The 22,965-nt window shown below is 36.9% G+C and overlaps 1 protein-coding gene across 1 annotated transcript in view; it reads left to right on the top strand.

The window, feature by feature from the left end:
- Positions 1-2,456: 2,456 nt before the first annotated feature.
- LOC106882481 (probable serine/threonine-protein kinase DDB_G0278845) overlaps positions 2,457-22,965 on the top strand; it is a 28,883-nt gene continuing 8,374 nt past the window's right edge. Inside the window, exons 1-5 of the mRNA XM_052969596.1 lie at positions 2,457-2,750; positions 10,841-11,253; positions 14,526-14,578; positions 20,044-20,148; positions 21,996-22,108. Coding sequence (XP_052825556.1) covers positions 2,627-2,750; positions 10,841-11,253; positions 14,526-14,578; positions 20,044-20,148; positions 21,996-22,108 — 808 coding nt within the window. The 5' untranslated portion in view covers positions 2,457-2,626. The remainder of the gene's footprint in view (positions 2,751-10,840; positions 11,254-14,525; positions 14,579-20,043; positions 20,149-21,995; positions 22,109-22,965) is intronic.

Genomic DNA, 22,965 nt, shown 5'->3' with positions numbered 1-22,965 from the left:
TGTATGCATGTGTGTATATGTGTGTATATATATATATATATATATATATACACACAAATAAAAGGGTAAAGGAATATACACACACACACACACACACAAACATCGGAATACTTTCTTTTTCGTTTCAGCATTCCGAGTTTTCTTTGTTTTGCGATTTTGAGTAAACAGTGAAAAATGCGACGGAAAACATGCATAGTTTGGAATTATTTCACGGCTGTAAGTGCTCAGGATGCCTTTTGTAAAATATGTGGCAGGAATGTTCGATACCACCGCTCTAACACGAACCTCAGGAGTCACCTAAGAGTATGGCATCGTAAGATTTGGTGTGAAAGTAAGTTTTCCTTCTCTCTATTACTACTTGAAAATAGGTCTTTCCTCACTTCCCTGGACTGATAATAATTTTCTTCCCCTCCATTCATGCAATATTACTTTACATTGATAGTTTTGTCTGTGAATTTATGCAACACTACCGACGAAGGTGATCCTGTCTTATTTCTGTTTTAATTAACAATTCAGCGTCGGTATCATTATCACCAGCAACCTCAACAATTCTACTGCTGATCATCTTAACCAAACTAGTCATTGAGATGTGTCTTCGTCAAGGAAACTTCCTATAAAGATCGTCCTAACCCCCTTCAATTTAGTGTGAAAGATCTAGCAATACCAAAATTGGGATTATGCCTTCAACCTTATACTACCACATTTAAAATGCCTAATTGTTACTCGTTCTCTCATAATCTTTTCTACTATAAACACAAGGCCTGAAATTTTGGGGGAAGAGGCTAGTCGATTACATCGACACCAATGTTTCTCTGGTACCTAATTTATTGACCCCGAGAGGATGGAAAGCAAAATCGACCTCGGCGGAATTTAAACTAAGAACGTAGCAACGGGTGAAATACCGCTAAGCATTTCATCCAGCGTGCTGTGCTTTTACTCGGTCTGTCATAATAATAATAATCTTTTCTAGTATAGATACAGGGCCTGAAATTTGGTGGTGGTGGGCTAGTCAATTACGTCGACCCCGGAGCTCAACTGGAACTTATCTTATCGATCCCGAAGGATGAAAGGCAAAGTTGAACTCAGAACGTAAAGAGTCAGAAGAAATAGCAATACATTGGCAAAAATCAGAGAATACTTTGCGGTGTTTCTGCCGGCTCTTATCTTCTGAGTGCAAACCCTGCTGTTGTTACCATTCATCTCTCCGGAATCGAGGAAATAAAGTATCAGTCAAGCATTGGACTCGATGTAATTGATTAATCTACTTTCCTTAAAATTGCTGGCCTTATGCCAGATTCGAAAGAATTATTATTATTAAAGGCTTTCGCGGTCGGATCAATGTAATCAACTAATTCCTTCCCCCAGAATTTCAGGCCTTGAGCCTATAATGGAAAGTAAAAGGCAGAATCGTTGGTGTATCATACAAAATGCTTAACAGCACTTCTTCCGGCTCTACGTGCTGAGTTCAAATTCCGCCGAGGTCAACTTTACCTATTATCCTTTCGGGGTCAAATACTGGGACTGAGGATATCAAATAATGCCCTCTCCCCGTATGTTCGAAAGACATTTCTTCTTCATGCTTCCCTTGTAAAGTTTTCACTTTTCAACCAGATAGCTTCCCGTTCGCCTTGCGCATACTCATACACAGAAACATTACTAACGTTTATCCATAAAAATTGGAGCAGGGCACTGCAAAATGTTTGGAGCGGAATTCACTTGCTGGTCCTTACGTTTTTAATTCGAATTTCGCCATGATGGACTTCACCTTTCATCCTTCCAGATACCAGTCAAATACTGGGTATGTATGTGTGTGTAGGGGGAAGGATAATCGCTTTTCTTCTTTTAAATTTATGGTCTTATGTCTATTAGGTCAGTTTTGCCTTTCATCCTTTCGGGGTCGACCAAAAAATAGGCTGTCTATCTAGGGCAATGGATTGGTGGAACTGAAGTACATCAGACTGATAATTGTTCTTGTTCTTTGCGTTCTGAATTCAAACTGCATCATAGTCTACAAAGGTAGTAGACATACTGCGTCGCCCGACTTAACACCACCATCTAACACCTTGGATGTTTTTAGCAAAATCTATCTTGCTGTAACATACCGGTTTGAGGATACCTTCCTCATTCCCACCGGTCTCGGAGGTCTTGTAACAGGTCATGGGCACTGCCTTCTCTCTTTTGACAAAAGATAATATATAGTGCATCTGTTAAAGTCATGGTGGGATTTCAAAATTATTTATTGATGTAACTTCCAACGCTACACATTTCATATACCTGTTGAATGAGACCAGCTAATAAAGTTTGCGTACAGTTTAGCACAGTTCGGTGTGGCTTCCATCTGTTGCCCTACACACACCTAATCGATACTCCAGTTGGATGAGTGAAGAAAATGCAGGTGCAAATGACGCCAAGTCAAGCCAATTCATCTGTCAAGATGTGTACGGTGTAAAGGAAAGTTCAGTGCATTCTTTGGCTTGCAAAATTTGAATCCGTGACATGTGTTCGTCGTGAATATAGTTGCGTGTTTAATGATGAGCCACCACATCAAAACAGCATTCACCATTGGAATCGCCAGTTTAAGGAAACTGACAGCTTGTTGGTTGCAAAACCTTCTGGCAGACCACTGATGAGTGACGAGTCTATTGAGGCTATAAGGGACATCTACCTATGGAGTTCAAAGAAATCAGTGCGTGTCTACACTAAGCAAGTAGGCCTTAAGAAGAGCACTGTTCACAAAGTTCTGAAGAAACGTGAGTAAAGTTTATTTGTTGGTTTCATATTCAACATGTATTTGAAATGTGCAGTGTTTCAAGTTACATCAATAGTTTTGAAATCCCATAATGACTTTATGGACACATTGTATATAGCCGTCACGGATTCCTGCCTTCCAGGTCTTCGGTTTTAGAGTCTGTGGAGCCGTCCACGGGGGCTAAGCTCTTTGTAGATGTGAAACCATTTCTTACTCTGTAACCGGACATAAACTTAACTATCGATAAATACATTACTGCTCTGTGCTTTAGAGTGTGCTTCGTTTTTGGATATCTGATACATTGACGAGATATATATATCTTCTTTTATTCTTTTACTTTTTCCAGTCATTTGACTGCGACCATGCTGGAGCACCGCCTTGAAAAGTTTTAGTCGAACAAGTCAATCCCAGGGCATATTTTTTAAGCCTAGTGCTTATTCAATCTGTTTCTTTTGCCGAACCGCTAAGTTACAGGGGTGTAAACATACCAACACCGGTTGTCAAGCAGTGACAGGAGAGAAACACACACACACACACACATATATATCATAGTGGGGTAGGCCAGTTTATGGGGTTACCCTAGGTTTCTTGCTCATAAGGGGCTTAGCCTTACGGCATATCTTCAGACCCCAAACACTGTTGGCCTGAGACCTCTTTAAAATATGGAGGAGGAAAAGCAACGTTTTTAAGGATAAAACTCCAGGTGATTATCTCCCTTTGCCATTGTCCATCGATCATTGACTGTGCTGCCATCTTGCGGTCACCAAAGCACCACGAAGGTAAACAATTGTCTCCTTTCGGAATTTTCTAAAATGCAGGCATGGTCCAAAAATCTCCATCTTGGAATTCGGGATGCCCCCTGGCGCAAGCAAATCCTTAAGGATCCTCATGCGTTCAGCAATGAATAACTTGCACCATTTTGTCCTGTTGATGTAGGGGCCTGGGTTCTCGAATATTTTCCATGCAATCAAGCATGGAATCTCTTCGTCTCATAATTGCCAGATATGGCTGGCCAGCGATAGCTCTACATCTTAGAGTGTGCTTCTCCTACGGATTTATGTATTTCTATAAATGATATATATATTTATATGTATATATACATACACAACAGTCTTTCAGTTTCCGTTTACCAAATCTACTTTCAAGGTTTTGGTGGACCTGAGATTATACTATAGGTGCCATGCAGCGAGACTGAAGGTTAATATAATATTCGTGACCAGGTCTTAAACTGTATATTAACCAAGGTATCAAATATATACTGGTATTTAATGTACACAGTATTCTGCAAGTCTGCATCTTTCTAAGCCCCCATCCTTCTACATACACAAGTGGTTGTTCAACCTGTCTCAAATAAGCACTAAATCTCCGTCATACCACACACATCTTCACATCTTATGGACATAATGCATTGGATGGTAATCTTTAACTAAAGCGGCGTCAATTAATGGTGAACTTTGGTTTTAGGGACATACATCTACGGGATTATTAACGAAACTAAAACTCCGGGAAAATATGAAAATTGATTTGGGTTTCCAGAGTAAGCAGAACAAATTTATTAAAATCACTTACAAAATAATTTGTTTAATAACCTGTTAGTATTTTATTTTCAGTTTTCTTTTTTTTTAAATATTTAAGTTTTTTAATAACAACATTTATATGAATTTGAATGATAAAGTTGTTAAAGTAACTTCGAAGGGCTTACATAGAAAATAATGGTAAATTTTGGTAAGTACACCTGCATGCATTTCACTAAGGAAAAAGAAAAACCTCGGATTTTTTGCATTGAATCAAGTACCCTGACCTCCTAAAGTGCTGCAAACCCCTTATTTTTGTTCAGAAAAAAGTGGGGGTGGGGGCAGACCCCCACCATCCCAGAATCATTGGAAATTTATTTTTGGGGGCGTTGAAGGAATTGTGATGACCTCCTAATATGCCTCAAAGCACTTTTTTTAAATCTGGAAAATGGGTTGGGGATCCTCAAAAATTTCACCCTTCTCCTTCCCGGAATCATTGGAAAATGCTTGTTTCTTTTTTTTTTAACGTTGAATGAATTACGGTAGCCTCTTAATATGCTACAAAACACTTGTTTTGTCCAAAAAACAGGAGTTGGGGTGGGATGGAACCTGTGGAAATTTCACCCCCACCCCAAACATTTTACAGAAATACGTTTTCAAGAGTGTGGATTACATGGTTCGTTATTAAATATATATTTACTAGTTGGTACTATATGAATTAATATGTTAACATTTGTATTTTGTGTATTTTATGGTAAAAATATTTTTTCTGAAGTCGTAGTCTACAAAATGTGTGTGTGTGTGTGTATGCATATATATATAATATAAATCCCGTTCTGTCTGTCTGTTTGTGCGCTTAAAACTCGAGTGTTGTTCATCCGATCATGCTGAAGTTTTGGATACATGAGAGAGCAGGGCATTCCATAATCTAAAAAGATTTTCAAAATTGTCAGTTTCAAAGTGAGAATCGCTATTTTTGTAATGTCTGCCTGTCCATCAGATGATTAAAACTTCCATTTTTATTCTTATTCAAAACTACTGTTACATATCCCAATGTTCTTACCACTACATTGATTCCACTATATATATTAAGATTCATTATCAATCAATTACCCTTATTGAGAAGAAACAGTCAAAAGTAACCACCACATACAATCACCAAACATCTCCGCTACTTAACACCGTCCAAAGTTAACTCTCTTCACCTTTATAGCTGACATGAAAAACTACGAGGAAAAGGCAACCATTTTAATTAAGCAAAAAAGAGAAAAAATTGATTGCTATTAAAATGCGTAAAATTATGTCTTAGTGCATAATGAGAAAATATTTAACCTTTTCATTACCAACCTGGGCGAAAAATCCTTTGGTTCAAACAACCAACCCAGCCAAAGCCGACTGAGTGAACCCATTGATATTTAAATATGAATTTCAGCACAAATCTCAGTACATTCGTGAAAACATATGATTTCACTTTGTAAATAGTCGAGTTACAGTATCTGACATTGCTTGATGTGATATCTGAGTTGTGCAAATTTTGGGAGATTTTTTTCCACATTTTCTCTTCAGCGATTTTTTTTTCCAACTTTTAAAGTGGATAACAAGTTCATGCTATCAAGCAGTGATTCTGAATTTGAGGGCTTTTCAACAGAAGATATGGAGAAATCAAGGAAATGTAAGATTGTAAGCTTGTTTAAAGCAATCACTATGGAAACAAACCAAAGAAAAAGATAGCTTGTGGTTTACATATATTTACTTGTGATTAAAGTCACTTTGAGACAAAAGGTATGCAATAGAATTGATTAAGAGCCTTTTCTTCAATTGTGATCCAAAAATCACATTAATATGTCAATTTGTGATGATTTTAAAATTTAATTGAAACTCATAAGGGGTGTGTTTTACTTAGAAATATAGTAAAAGGGTTAAAATGCATGGAGTTTTACCAAGGAATGAAACTTTGAAGATATACCATCAACTTTATTAGTATTATTTAGCAGATAATCTTTTAATGTGAAGTACGTTTGTTTGTGTTTTGTTTAGCCCAGAGTTGCCTCTGATGTAGCAGACCCATCACATAGTTTTGTTTTGTTTTGTTTTTTTCACCATGAAATACTGTAAATCTATGTCTTTTGATGAAAGGGTGTGTTTTAAGAGAGATTTGGCTGCTATTTTTAGTAGCTCAACTTACCACAGATACACCTGTGTGTGTGTGTGTGTGTGTGTGTGCGTTTTGTTGTGAAAAAAGTACTTTTTCTCAGAATATTTTGCACAATAATTTTTAAAGAAATCTGGACATCTTTCTTACTGCTAACCGTTCAACTTCAAATTACAATTGTTAATTGTTGGAATTCAATTAGACTGAGATCTACATATAGTGTTATCATATAGAGTGGAAGCTTATTTCGAAATTTTGAACTCATTATCTTGTGATTAGTAATGCATTACTTTAAATTTGAAGCCATTTAATATTTCACAGCTGTCGCCATGATGGGGTATCACCTTCAAACATTCAATTAATCATACTGACCTCAGTACGTATTTCAGTCTGGCGTTTATTTTATAGATATCTGCTTGATGAACTGCTAACCTTGAGACAGTGGGGTACAGCACTCAATTTAACAACAAATGTAAATACACACACACACACACACACATTATGTGTAAGAATGACTGTGTAGTTGAGAATTTTGCTTCCCAACCACATGGTTCCATGTTCAGTCTCTCTGCATGGTACCTTGGGCAAGTGTTTTCTAGTATAGCCTGAGGCCAACTACAGACTTGTGACTGAATTTGATTGATGGAAACTGCAGCGTTGTTCATCAGAAAATGACAGAAAAACGTGTTTATAAAGAAGAGTTGTTTCCTTCATACTCTTTGTGTGCCAATTCTGCCCGTAAGAAAGGAACAAATAATACAATGTGGCTGTAGGTCATGACACCTGTAGGTCATAACACCCGGGTTGTATTGCTAGTATATATATAAATGTGTGTTTATGATATGTATTTATATGTATGTATAAATGTATGTGTGTGTGTATGTATATATTCTTTTATTTGTCCTGCTGTAGGGGTGGTACATGGTTTTCCCAGTTGGCAAGATTGGTGGTGAAGATGTCAGTGCTTATCAAGAGAAGAGGTTTGGATGGGGAAGTAAGTTTGCAGATGTGTGAGAGGAGGGTGACAGATGAACAGAGATGGAAAGAGAGGGAAAAGGCAGTGAGTGGTGAACACGGGTGGAGGCATGATCAATTGTGAATTGCAGGGGAAGGTGGAGGAAGTAGGAGTGTATTGAGGAGATAATAGTTGGCAGCACATGATGTGAAGTGTATGGGGTTGTGGTGCAAGAAAAATGCACAGTGCCAGGATGCAGTTAGAAGTACATAAGGGTGGAAATAGTGGAAGACGAACTGGAGTAAATGGAGGGTAAAATGAGGTGATGATACTGAGAATGCATGAGAAAAGGAAGTGGTTCCAAGGATGGTGAGTGGTACAGAATTACAGCAACTGAGTGAATAGTGGCATGGTCAGAAGAGTGAAGGAGGTGTGGGTGTTTGGAAAATTGAGTGCAGAAGCATAAACATAGATGATATACTTTTAAGGACTCATATGTATGTATGTGTGTATGTATATATGGATATATATAACAATGTGTATATGACTATAAACAAACTAACATATTTTTTTTATAAGTGTTGAAATGTATATTGTAAGATACATATGAGATGATAATTTGTTTTCAAACACCGTCTCTGCATTTGAAAATAAATTATCATCTTATTTGTATCTTCCATTACATATAGATGTATATACCAGAGTAAGCACATAAATGCAAAACAAGGTGGAAAAAATAGTACTCAACTACCATAGTAATATGATCTATTAAAACGCAGCAAAAATATCACAAAAACTGTTACTTAGAGTTTCATGTTCCTGTTCGTCAGACAGTTTTGTTTTTATATATATATATATAGAAAGAGAGAGAGGTAAGGGGGTGCTGAAAAACTCCTGGTTTTGGGTAAAAGAAAATCCTGTGGGATCAGTTAATTATTATTTATTCAACATATTCCCCTCTCAGGTTCATTCAGCTGTCCTTCAGTTTTACTATGCCCTGTAAAAGAACTTGGAAGGTTGGGCCTCCAACCAGGCTTTTCGTGATACCCTTAAAGTAGGGACTTTTCAGCACCCCCTTTTAGGTAGGTGGGTTGGTGTTGAATAAAATAATATAAACACCTTTTCAAATGGAAGTTTTATTACTGATCCATCTTTAGCATCAATCATGCCTTTAGTATGTCAAGAAATTAACTTGTACATGTGTTCTGAACAGTTTTTAGGGGAATTTTGAGCCATTCTATAAGTAAAACCTACTTTAGCTCTTTCAACAATAGTGGAGGGTAGTGGCTCCTCACTTGTTGCTCCAAAATGCACCATAAATGTTCACTTGTATTGAGATCCAGTGATTGTGGTGGTCAATCCAAGTGATCTACTTCATTTTTATGGCCTTTAAGGAACAATATTTGTACCATAGTATGGACATGATCCAAAATACTCAGATAATCCTTGATGTTAACTCTGCCATGTAGACAACTAAAGAGCCAAGAGAATTCTGTGATATTACCACACAAATCATCACAGACTCACCTCCATGCTTCACAACAGGGCCAAACAGTTCAGGGTTGAAGGTTTCATTAGGCTGTCTCCAGACATAAACTTACTCTGAAGTAGGAAAAAGGAGGAGTGATAAGTGATCAGTGGAGATGACATTGTTTCATTCAGTCATTGACCACTTCTGATAGTCTATACTCCATTTTTTCCACATATCAATGTTGATGAGGATAGGATAGGTTTAGCAATTGCAACCCTCCCATAATATCTTTTATGGAGCTCACAGCAAACAGTTTTGGTTGACACAGGGTTAGTAAGGTGATGCTTTAGCTTTGCTGTCACTTTTGCTGCCATAGTTCAATGATTTTTAGAATCAATATGTTTCACTATTCTTTGGTCCCTTTCTGTGAGCTTTGCTTTTTGTCGAGAATTATGCTTGTCAGAGATGGTTTTAACTATGGTTTTAGAATGCCAACATGATTTTAGAGACTATACTTCTCAAAACATTAAACAATTCAGCAGGTTTAGTGAATGAAGCTCCAGCTACCTGTGCTCCAACAATTTGACCTTATTGGAAATCATATCAGTCACATATTTTAACTTATTCAAATATCAATATCTGCAACCTCCCCCACCAAAAAAAAAAAAAAAACGGGGTGGGGGTGTTATATCATGAAGTACAAGATATGCAAAATGCATATGGACACATACAAGAACAGTTTTGAATTTGCCATATGGCCAATAGAAAAAAGTAGTTTTTCTATTGTTTTGTCAAAGCCTGTAAGAAGTACTCCTGGGGGAAGCTACAATTATAATTTTACCTCCACAGTACATACATTCAACAAAACTCCTGCAAAACTTCCCATTTTCACCCCACAAGATTCTCTGCCATATACACATATATATTTATACAAGTGCAAAAACAAGTAATGTGCATTGTTAAAACTCACTGTCTCTAATCATCACTCTTTCAACTGTAGTGTTCCCTAATGTTGGGTTATATCCCCCACTCTTCTGTACAAAAGTGGCTTACTTTCTATATCGTGAACAATATCCACATGATGGTACCACTCTTCACTTCTGTCTAAACTCCCACTTCCAGATATCCATGCATTTCTAGAAATATCATACCATACTTTCATTACTTCCATTAATAAAAATGTCGAAGACATGTCAAGCTAAGTAAAATCGTGGCCGTCCATGCATACAGGCATGCATGTCCTCTACATCCATCTCTCAGCCAAGAGATCCTAGTCTTGCAGGCTCGTGAGTGTTGATGCCACATAAAGGCACCTGTGCTGGTGTCCTGTAAAAGCACCTGTGATGGTGTCACATAAAAGTACTCATGCCATATAACATAAAAGTGCTTGTACTAGTGTCACATAAATGCACAGTACTTTCAGTAAAGTAGTTGGTGTCAGAAAGGGCATCCAGCTATAGAAACTTTGCCAAAACAGACAAATGGAGCCCAGGCAGCCATTGAGCTGGTCAACTCCTGTTAAACTGTCCAACCCATGCCAGCATGGAGAATGGACAGTAAATCATGATGATGATGATGATGATTCTCCAATAAAAACACAACAATATTGCCTCCATTTACCACTGCGCGAAAGCACAATCACTGCGCATACTAAGGAATTGACAACATGTTATACATGTCGAAGGTTGTTTCCCAAAATAGCCAGCGTTAGTTTTATGGATTAATGGAACTTATTGAGATTGAACAAAATAATTTGCAGCATTGACTAACATTTTTTTTTACTTTCTTTTAAGTTTGAATTTTGTTGGTGTTTACTTAGTCTTTCACCTCATTAGATGGTAGTGTATTTTGAGGATGATTTGGATGCTATTTCTCACAGGTGAAGCAACCATGTAAAAGTTGTCTTTGTTGAGTTTTTCTTAAGTGTCTTGTGGGAAGTTAAGGTCTACAGTGAATGTGGTGTATTGTTATTTCAGTTTGTTTTTGTTTTTTTTTTCAGTGTCAAATGAAATGAAGAATCAGTCATCAAGATATAACTCAGTGTCAAATGATGATGATGATGGAGACTTCCAACAAATAGATAACTTCAATCCTGACTCCATGACACCTTACACAAACCTTCCAACTGTCGTGGATGACCTGAACATGAATAATGTCGGTTCCACGGAGTTCCGCAACCTTTCTCAAGAAGAAGAAGACCACGAGCAACAGCAGCAACTCTCACCACAACCTCATTCATCAATTCAACCTAAACCAACCCTTGGTAAAACTCCATTACAGTCAGCAGATGTAACTAAAGACATTTACATTGTACCAAATTCCTCAATTAGTGTATCAAATTCTTTGGTAACAGAAAATTTAAACCTATTGAACAGTTCAGACAGAACTAGCATTCACCAGTTCCATCAAAAGGTAATGTTATTATTATTGTTATTAGCAAGGTAGCAAGCAGGCAGAATCATTAGCACGCTGGACGAAATGTTTAGCAGTATTTTGCCTGTCCCTACGTTCTGAATTCAAATTCTGCTGAGGTCGACTTTGCCTTTCATCCTTTCAGGATCGATAAAATAAATACCATTTGAACACTTGGGTTGATGTAATCAACTTATCCCCTGCCCCAAAATTGCTGCCCTTGTGGCAAAATTTGAAACCATTATTATTATTATTAATTTAAGGTAGCAATCTGGCAGAATTGTTAGCATGCCAGGCAAAATACATAGCGGTATTTTATCCATCTTCAGATTCTAAGTTCAAATTCTGCCAAGGTCGACTTTGCCTTTCATCCTTTTGGGTTCGATAAATTAAGTACCAGTTGAGTACTGGGGTCAATGTAATCAACTATCCCCCTCCCCAAAATTTCAGGCCTTGTGCCTATAGTAGAAAGGATTATTATTATTATTATTATTATTATTATTATTATTATTATTATTAAGGTGGTAAAGCTTGCAGAATGATTAGCCTGTTGGACAAAATGCTGAGTGGCATTTCGTCTGCCTTTACTTTCTGAAGTTCATTTTGCCCTTTATCCTTTTGATGCCAACAAAATCCCAGTTAAGCACTGGCATTGATGTAATTGACTTCCCCTCTCCTCAAAATTGCTGACTTTGTGCCAAAATAAGAAAGGATTATTATTATTATTATTATTAACACAGTGAACTGGCAGAATTATTACTGCACCAGACAAATGCTTAGCAGTATTTCTTTCAGCTTTATGTTCAGATTTCAAATGCCAGTGAAGTTGACTTTGCACTTCATCGTTTTGCAGTCAATAAAATAAGTACCATTTGAGCTTTGAGCTTCATATAATTGACTTCTACACTCCTCAAAATTGCTGGCCTCATGTCAAAACAAGAAAGGATTTTCATTGTTATTATTATTATTATTATCATCATCATCATCATCAAGACAGTGAGCTGGCAGAATCATTAGCATGCTGGACAAAATGCTTAGCAGTATTTCACCCATCGCTACGTTCTGAGTTCCTTTCATCCTTTCGGGGTCGATAAATTGAGTACCAGTTGAACACTAGGGTCGATCTAATTGACTCATTCCCACCTCCAAAATTGCTGCCCTTGTGGCAAAATTTGAAACCATTATTAATTAAGGTGGTGAACTGGCAGAATCATTAGTATGCCACGTAAAACATTCTGAGTTCAAATTCTGCCAAGGTTGACTTTGTCATTCATTCTTTTGGGGTCAGTGAAATATGTCAAGCACTAGGATTGATCTAATCAGCTAGCCTCATCCCTTAAAATGTTGTGCCTTGTGCCTATAGTAGAAAGGATTACTCCTACTGCTATTATTATTACTATTATTATTATGGCAGTGAGTTGGCAGAATCATTAGTACACCAGGCAAAATGCTTTGCTGCATTTCGTCCATCTTTATGTTCTGAGTTCAAATTTTGCCGAGACCAACTTTGCCTTTCATTTTTTCAGGGTTGATAAATTAAGTACCACTGAAACACTGGGGTCAATGCAATCAACCATCCCCTCCCCCAAAATTTCAGGCCTTGTGCCTATAGTAGAAATGATTACTATTATTATTAAGGCGGCAAGCAGGCAGAATCAGTATCACTCCGGGCAAAATAGTTAGTGGCATTTTTTCTGTCTTTAAGTTCTGAGTTCAAATTCCACCAAGGCTGACTTTGCTTTTCATCCATTCAGGGTCAATGAAATAAGTACCAGTTACGTACTGAGATCATTGTAATTGACTAGCTCCCTCCCCTCCCAAATTTCAGGCCTTGTGCTTACAATAGAAAAGATTATTATCATTATTATTATTATTAAGGTGGTAAAATCGTTAGCACTCCAGGCAAAATGCTTAGTGGCATTTCCTCCATTTTTACGTTCTGAGGTTGACTTTACCTTTCATCCTTTCAGGGTCAATGAAATAAGTACCAGTGAAATACTGGGGTTAATGTAATCAACTATCCCCTTCCCCCCAGATTTCATTCCTTGGGCCTATAGTAGAAAGGATTATTATTATAATTATTAGAGTCATAAATTAGTAGAGCCATTAAAGTGGGAGAACATGCCATGTCGTATTTCTTCTGGTTCTGAACATTCTTGTTTCAAATCCCATTGAGGTCGACTTTGCCTTTCATCCTTTCGGGGTCGATAAATTAGTACCAGTTGCATACTGGAGTCAATCTAATTGATTGCCTCCCTCCCCCCAAATTTCGGGTCTTGTGCCTAGAATAGAAAAGGATTGATAAAATAAAATACCAGTCAAGAAACTAGAAATAGTGTAACTGACTTACTACTCCCCATAAAATTGCTCTCCAAAATTTGAAACCATTATTATTAAGACGATGGATTGGCAGAATTGTTAGGGTGTCAGACTAAATGCTTAGTTGCATTTCTTCCAGCTCCTTATGCTCACACACACACACACACACACACACACACACACACACACACACACACACACACACCACATGGCTATAACTAGCACTATAATATAGAACTGTAGTTTGATTCATTATGTTTTTAAAATGGTGAAAGTTCTCTGGTGAATATCTTGGTTGATACTCTACTTTATCTAATTGGTGCTAATTAGCAGAATTAGTAGATCACCAGAGGCAATGTCTTGCAGTGTTTAACTAGTTCCATATTGGTGGGGTAAATATGAATGATTCTTTTCACATCTCCCGAAAGTTGCAGACTTGTGCTAATATTAGGGGTTAGTATTCTTACTAAAAAGAAGAAAGGAAATATTTTTTGTTATGAACATACTGGACAAGTTGCTTTGTGGCATTTGTTCGAGCTCTATACATTCTGAATTCAAATTCCACCAAGGTCAGTTTTGCCTTTAATTCTTTCAGAGTCAATAAAATGAGTACCAGTTAAGCACTGGGGTTAATGTAATTGACTGTTCCCACTTCTTACCCTCAAATTTCAGACCTTGTGCTTATAGTAGAAAGGTTTATTATCATTATCAAGGTGGTGAACTGGCAGGACCATAACCAAATCAGACAAAATATTTAGCAACATTTCTTCAAGCCATTTACATTCTCTGTTCAAATTCTGCCAAGGTTGATTTTGCCTTTCATCCTTTCAGGGTTAATGAAATAAGTACTAGTCAAGTACTGGGGGTCAATGTAAGTGACTTGTCCCTCCCACCCAAGTTTCAGGCCTTATGCCTTTACTAGAAAGAATAATTATTATTTTGTTTTTCTGCAGCCCGGAGAAGATCTTGGAGAAACAGATCGAACACAGGACAGTGGTGTGATAAGGTAATTATAAAATTATTTCACATCTCTCTCTCTCTTTCTCTCTCTCTCTCTCTCTTTCTCTCTCTCTCTCTCTTTCTCTCTCTCTCTCTCTCTCTCTCTCTCTCTCTCTCTCTCTCTCTCTCTCTCTCTCTCTCTCTCTCTCTCTCTCTCTCTCTCTCTCTCTCTCCATCTTTCATTTTTTTTACCAAGCTCAGTTTCTTTCTATAAAAATGCTCACATACTCAATTTGAGATTGGGAAATGAGATTGTCTGACATTTATACGTTTCTCAAATGTATTGATATTTAGTACCATTAGTGAAGGGAAATGGTTGAAACTGGGAGTGAAAGCAGCTTGCCATTTTTAGATGTATAGTTGAGTATAGGAAGGTAATCACCATTTTAAATAATCTGGTTTCACAACCATATGGTTTTGAATTCAGTAACACTGCACAGCATTTTGAACAAGTGTCTTGGGCTGACGAAAGCCTTGTCAGTGAATTTGGTAGATGGAAACTGAAAGAAACCCATCCTGTGGAGGAGTGAATCAACCCTATGATAAAATCAACCGTAGCAAGATTTGATTTCAAAATGTAGAGAAATGAAATTAGATAGCGTACATTATTTATTTGAGTCTATCATATTAGTTACACTATTCCCTTTAAAATGATATAATAATAATGATGATGATGATGATGATGATAGATATTGATGATGATGATGATGATAGATAGATATTGCTAACATAATAATAATAACTAGCTGGACCTGTGAAAAATTCATGGAAAACATAAAAAATGTAAGCATCTGTAAACAGTGTACTGGTGTCATGAGAAATGTTTGCAAATTATGACCATCTGTCTTTATGTTCTGAGTTCAAATTCTGCTGAAGTCAACTTTACCTTTCGTCCTTTCGGGGTTGATGAATTACGTATTAGTTGTGTACTGGGGTCGATCTAATCAACTGACCCCCTCCCCACAAAAAATTCAGGCCTAGAAAAGTATATTGTGACAGTTACAGAATATAGAAAGTAATGTAACACTAATGACTATATATTCCAACCAAAATATCTCGGTTACACAAACGTAAACGGAATTACTATTTAACCTTAAAATACAGCATACATATTCAAAGAACCTTCTTGGTTTAGTGGTATGGAACATTTTTCTGGTATTCTTTTATTCTTTTACTTGTTTCAGTCATTTGACGGTGGCCATGCTGGAGCACTACCCTTTAATCAAAGAAATTGACCCCCTGGACTTATTCCTTGTAAGCCGGGTGCTTATTCTATCAGTCTCTTCTACTGAACAGCTAAATTACAGGGATGCAAACACACCAACATTGGTTGTCAAGCAATGGTGGTGGTTGGACAAACACAGACACAAACACACACACACCCACACACATACATACATATATATATATATATATATATATATATATATATATGACAGGCTTGGAGGTGGTGGTGATGCTGGTGCGATTTTGTGGTTTACTGGTATGCTGAGAGAGATTCAATGAACCCCTAAGTGGTTCTCCAATCTTAAAGATGTAATGTGGGTGTGTAATGATGGAGCAGCTGGTGTGGTGGTGATGCTAGCTAGTGCAGTGGTCTTCCTCACAGTACTTTATGGTAGACAATATTTTGTGTGTATGTCACACCACGTTTTTGGCCTTGTCTGTTATCCTAATTGAATGTCATAACTCTTACTTTGATATTGTTCATAGGTCGTGCTCTTGAAAATGCGACATATAATTGGCCATGAGAAAATATCGGTTGAGGCAAATGTATTCCAACTTTTTCAACTGTTTGCCCTTGAGCCTTATTAATTGTCATTGAATATGCAAGTTGAAGTGGAGACTGAAGTCTGTTTAGTGTGAATAGAATATTTGCATCACTTGGGCTAAGTTTAATTCTAGAAATTAGAACTGTACGATCTCTGTTGGAGCCTGTTACCAATGATGCCTCTACGCAATGTCCATGAAGTCTTTGCACTTTCATGAAAGTTCCATTACATAATCCTTGAATGATTGAAAGATTTCTTAGCAACATTACAATAGCACCTACTTTTAAGTTGAAGTGATGAGGAGGCATACCGGATGGAGTGAGTGGGTTTATGAATTCAAATGGATAGTTCTGAACCTTCTCTTCATTATTGCAAGACACTGAATCTGTGCTTAAGTACGTTTTAAGTGTCTCTAGTATAATATTAAGAACATTTTCATTTATTGCAAGACAGAATTTTTAGGAGATAAAATTACTCGTTTTTCCATTTCTTCTGGTGTGCAGTTGTTGGAAATTTCTGGGTACAAATGTACAAATTGAAATGCAAAAGAAAGAAATAATAAATGGATTTATGAATGAAAGTTTGGTAATTGCATTTATTTCCACCACGCTACACTTATTATTTCAAACATGTTTTAACTAACCTATTCTATACACACACAGACAAATATATTCATATATATATGTCTCGAGTTGTAGCTGTAATTCAGAAGGGCCAGCCTTATCATATTCTGTGTGAGGCTGAATCTCTCTGAGAACTACATTAATGTTATGCATGTTTGTGGAGTATTCAACCATTTGTGAGTTAATTTTATCCTCATGTAGTAATGAAAAGTGAAATTGACAGCCAATATTTGATGTGTTTATGTATCTATGAACTTTTCTTTGAATTTATGTATCTACTGTCTCTCTCGCTTTTTCCCTTTCTCTTTCACTTCCTCTGTGTCCCTCTTCTCTCCCGCTTTTGATTTAACAATGTGTATATGTATCTTTGTATCTACTTCTCTTGTGATGTGATAAACATTTAAAAACACAAAATGAACGCTTTCACCACTAACTGTCACACTCTCTCACTTTCTCTCTCACTCTCTCACTTTCTCTCTCACTCTCTCTCTCACTCTCACTTTCTCTCACACTCTCACTTTCTCTCTCACTCTCACTTTCTCATTCTCTTTCTTTCTCTATTACATCCTCTCTAAAACATTTAAAAACACAAAACAAATGCTGTCACCACTCACTGTCTCTCTCACTCTCTCTTTTTCTCTTACTTCCTCTCTGTCCTCCTCTCTCTCACTTTGCCACTTCAAAGAAGTAAGTGTGATGCACACAACAAGTACGTATAAAAACAAAAAGTTAGTGTATTAATATTATTGATAATAATAATAATAAGTAGCTGGACCCGTGAAAAATTTACGGAAAACATAAAAAGTATAAGCATCTGTAAACATTGTACTGGTGCCGTGAGAAATGTTTCTATATTACAACCATCTGTCTTTACGTTCTGAGTTCAAATTCTGTCAAGTTCGACTTTGCCTTTCGTCCTTTCAGGGTCGATAAATTAAGTATCAGTTGTGTACTGGGGTCAATCTAATCAACTGGCCCCCTCCCCACAAAAAAATATATTGTGACAGTTACAGAATATAGAAAGTAATGTAACACCAATGACTATATAATCCAGCCAAAATATCTCAGTTACACAAACGTAAACGGAATTGCTATTTAACCTTAAAATACAGCATACATATTCAAAGAACCTTAATGTACAAACTGAAATGCAAAAGAACGAAATAATAAATGGATTAACGAAGGAAAGTTTGGTAATTGCATTTATTTCCACCACGCAACACTTATTATCGCAAACCTGTTTTAACTAGCCTAAACTATACACGCACACAAATACATTCATATATATATGTCTCGAGTTGTAGCTGTAATTCAAAGAGGCCAGCCTTGTCATATTCTGTGTGAGGTTGAATTTCCCTGAGAACTACGTTAATGTTATGCATGTCTGTGGCGTACTCAGCCATTTGTGAGTTAATTTTATCCTCATGTGGTAATGAAAAGTGAAATGAAATTGACACCCAATATTTGATGCGTGTATGTATCAATGTATGAACTTTTCTTTAGATTTATGTATCTACTGTCTCTCTCACTTTCTTTCTCTTTCATTTCCTTTGTGTTCCTGTTCTCTCCCGTTTTTGATTTAACAATGTGTATATGTATCTATTTCTCTTGCGATGTGATAAACATTTAAAAACACAAAACGAACACCATCACCACTCACTGTCTCTTTCACTCTCTCTCTCTTTGCCTCTCTCTCACTCTTTCTTTCTCTTTTACATCCTCTCTAAATCATTTAAAAACACAAAACAAATGCCGTCACCACTCACTGTCTCTTTCACTCTCTTTCTCTCTCACTCTCCCTTTCTCTCTCTCTCTCTCTCTCTCTCTCTCTCTCTTACTTCCTCTCTGTCCTCCTCTCTCGCTTTGCCACTTCTTTGAAGTGTGATGCACACAACAGGTACGTACAAAAACAAAACGTTAGCGTATTAATATTATTGATAATAATATTGTTTTAAATTTTGGCTAAATGCAAAATCAGTGACCTTTCGATCACTGTTTAACTATATCAGCCAGCAGCCAGTATTTGCTTGACATGAAGTGACATGGATATCTGCTACTGATGAAGATAACAAGTGAAATCTAGATCTTGTAATTTCACTACCAATACTGGGTGACTTGCAGCTGCTGCTGTCTTTCAGTTTTTAACATTATCCATCTACAAGATACTTTCTCAAGATGGATACTGCAGCTTAAAGGGCTTTCAATAGTATACACACTCTAAGTGTATACACTGATTGCTAATTTTGAATTAATACTGCTTCCATCATTAATAATGAAATATATGCGTGTGTATGTAAATATAAAATGACAGGCTTCATTTATATATTCTTTTACTCTTTCACTTGTTTCAATCAATTGACTGCGGCCATGCTGGAGTACTGCCTTTAGTCGAGCAAACCGACCCTAGGACTTACTCTTTGTAAGCCTATACTTATTCTATCGGTCTCTTTTGCTGAACTTTTAAGTTACAGGGACGTAAAGGTTGGGAGGACAAACACAGACACACAAATACACACACACTCACACACACACACACACACACACACACACACACACACATGCACATATATACGATGAGCTTCTTTCAGTTTCCATCTACCAAATCCTCTCACAAGGCTTTGGTTGGCCTGAGGCTATAGTAGAAGACACTTGCCCAAGGTGTCACACAGTGGGACTGAACCCAGAACCATGTGATTGGTAAGTAAGTCACTTACCACACAGCCATTCCTGCACCTATACATATGTATGTATGTATGTATAAATATGTAAAACAACACGTTTCTTGTAAAACAAGAATGTAAATATGTAAAACAACATGTTTCTTTCAGTTTTTATCAACTAGTTTCAATCACAAGGCTGTAGTTGGCCTAGGGCTATAGTAGTAGATGCTTACCTAAGGTGCCGTGCAATAAGACTGCAGCTGAGACCACATGGCTGAGAAGCAAGCTTTTTGATCACACAGCCATGCCTACTACTACTACTACTACTACTACTACTGATGATGATGATGATGATTCTAATATAAATAATGATGATGATACTAATATAGTGATGATGATGTTGATTTGTCTTCCCAGTATAGATGATTGTGATATGTTAGAGTCAAAAGATGTCATTGCTGCCCAGATTGAGCTAATGCAACCCTCACAGTTTGCAGCAAATAATGAAAATTGCCATACCAGGTAAGAATGGCCATCAACTTATCTTTACTGTATTATCTTTCTGTAGCTATTTTTATGAGTGTTTAGTGTAAGTATGCAAGTTTAGTGTATGTATACAAGTGACATAAGGAGAGAACGTTTGCAAGTGGTCATGCTTCTGAATATTGTGCATGTGTGTGTGTGTGCGCGCGCGTGTCCTTATCCTTTCACATCAAGAATCTTGCAAAACACACACACACTCGCACGTGTGCGCACACACATATGGATAGACGTATGTGTATGTATGTAACTAACCCTTTCCCTCTCCCTGTTTTCTGCCATATACCCACCCCAGCCTCCCCTCTTTTCATTCCCTTATTCCTCTGCTTAGGATCATCACCCACTCTCTCTTCTGTTCTCTCATAGTTATAAGGACTATATCAAGGCCTTAATCTTGCAAGTTATGAGACAACCATCACTAGGGTTGGTGCCATGACAGAAAGCACTTATTACACTCTGTAAAGTGGTTGGCATTAGGAAGGGTATCCAGCTATAGAAATCATGCCAAAGCGAGCATTGATGCATGACATAATCCTTTCATGTTGATGATGATGATGATGATGCCGATGGCACACAGACACATAAATTGTAATAATGAAGTCAAACCACATATTTTGAAAGCATTTCTGAAGGCGGTGAGCTGACAGAATTGTTACAGTGCCAGGCAAAATGCTTAGCAGTTTTGCCTTAAATTCGTTTGGGGTTGATAAACTAAGTACCAGTTGGACACTGGGATCAATGTAATTGACTTACTTCTCCCCTGAAATTACTGGCCTTGTGCCAAAATTTGAATAATATATATGTTTCAGATCTGTATAATATGTAACAGGAATTACGCAGATTTGAAACATTAAATATTTTCAAAATATTATTTGCTTTGACTTCAGTGTTACAATTTATACAACTTGATGCCAGCAGAAATTAACCTGTCCTGATTCTAACAAAGATTTGGAGTAGTTTCTTGGATTTGACTTGAAAATCCTGGTGCCATGCATTGCTTCTTAGCAAAACATGAAATATATATCACAGTACTGACTAGACCATCAGATGCTGTTGTACACCACTGGTCACAGTGCACTTCCAGTTCTGTCTTGATTGCACTGTTCTTTACCAAAATTACTTAACTAAATTGTCATTCCATTGCCATAGAGGTTTTGCAAATGGCCTTTTCCAATCTCTTGGATACCACTCAGCAACTGCAAAGGTCCACCCATCGTCTATGAACCTTGTGATATGGTACTCTGTGATCACATCATTCGTTCTGCCCAATCCTTGAATTCTTTCATTTCAAATGTGCTCTGTTAGTGATATTCTGAGCACAGATATTTCCGTGGCCCTTTGTGTTGTAGCCAATCAATGTTCTATCCTCTTTGTATTAGCCTACACCTCGCTTGCATATAAGAGCTCAGGTAGGACAGTGCTATTGAAGAGGCTGGCATGTTTGGCATTGTCTAGCTTTGTTTGGAGTACATCCATTATTAAGTTAAATGCTTTCCATCCTACCCTTATTCTCTTTGAGATTTCAGCTTCCATATCTCAGTGTATATTCACTGCATACCCTAAGCAGATGTACTCCTTTACCTCCACTTTTTGATTGCTTCCTTTCTCTACATAGTCTACACAGCTGGTCCTCCTTCAAACTCCATCTGTGCAGGTTTGTTGGTGTTGGAAGTGTGTTATACACCACCCACTGCAAGAAGGAGATACAGAAAGATTCCAGTCTCCACAGGTCTGTCCATATGACCTTGACCTTCCTTTTATATATTATATGTCTGTGTGTGAATGTAAATCTTTGCTATTTGCTAATCACCTCTCTCTTGACATTCCAGGAATGGTGACAATGACAAAAACATTCATGCCAATTTTCTGCCAGACCTAGAAATCTCCAACACAATTTCCCACAGTTCCAACAACTATATAAAAACGAACAGCATCACCAAATGTAAGCTGAAAGTTTTTTGACTCTCTTCCTCGTTATTTCTTTATATCAGGGATATCAAACTCATTTTCCTTGCCAGCCAGATATTATGAGAATCTCTATTTGTAATATAGGCCAATTAAATTGATAAGGGGTTCAATATACATTGTGAAAACTTTATTAGTAATACAAAAGGAAAAATTACAAGGTATTAGCAAAGTTTGTGAGCAGAGATGTGGAGGAAAAACTTGTATTTATTCGTTATTTGAATTATTATTATTCAATTTGACTCAGGTTTTGTCTTATTCCTGGTAGAATTTATGTGTGTAGTGGGTTACTACTTGTAACTTTAGATATCCACAAGCTTTCAATAATCTTTCGAGTGTTCAAACCCTTCTGATAATCTTTCCTGTCCCTAAGAAACAAACTTTCTGTAGAAGTTCAAGAGGGCATTCCATTTCAGTCTCACTCAACCATTTGTCTACATCATTACTTACAGTTCCTAATGCACCAACATTTACAGTTTTCATATTCCAAATTCTCACAATTTCAAATTTTAAGGGATTGTATTTTTTAAATTTTTCATCTACCTTTACAATCCGGGAATCAAATGGATGTGATGGATGAATTATATATGAATGATATTCCTTTTCCTGTTTTGTTACTGAGTATGATGCTTTCTTGTTTGCATGTTTTGAGACATTATTATTATTATTATTATTATATATATCTATCTATCTATATATATATATATATATATATATATATTGTTGTACTTGGGGATGGTCATATTGCCAGTTTAGCCAATAAATATATATATATATATATATATATATATATCATCATCATCATCATCGTTTAACGTCCGCTTTCCATGCTAG

Source organism: Octopus bimaculoides, chromosome 7 (genome assembly GCF_001194135.2).
Source record: "Octopus bimaculoides isolate UCB-OBI-ISO-001 chromosome 7, ASM119413v2, whole genome shotgun sequence".
Taxonomy (NCBI): domain Eukaryota; kingdom Metazoa; phylum Mollusca; class Cephalopoda; order Octopoda; family Octopodidae; genus Octopus; species Octopus bimaculoides.
The sequence above is the reverse complement of the archived record's forward strand: the minus strand, read 5'-3'. Positions and strand labels throughout refer to the sequence as shown.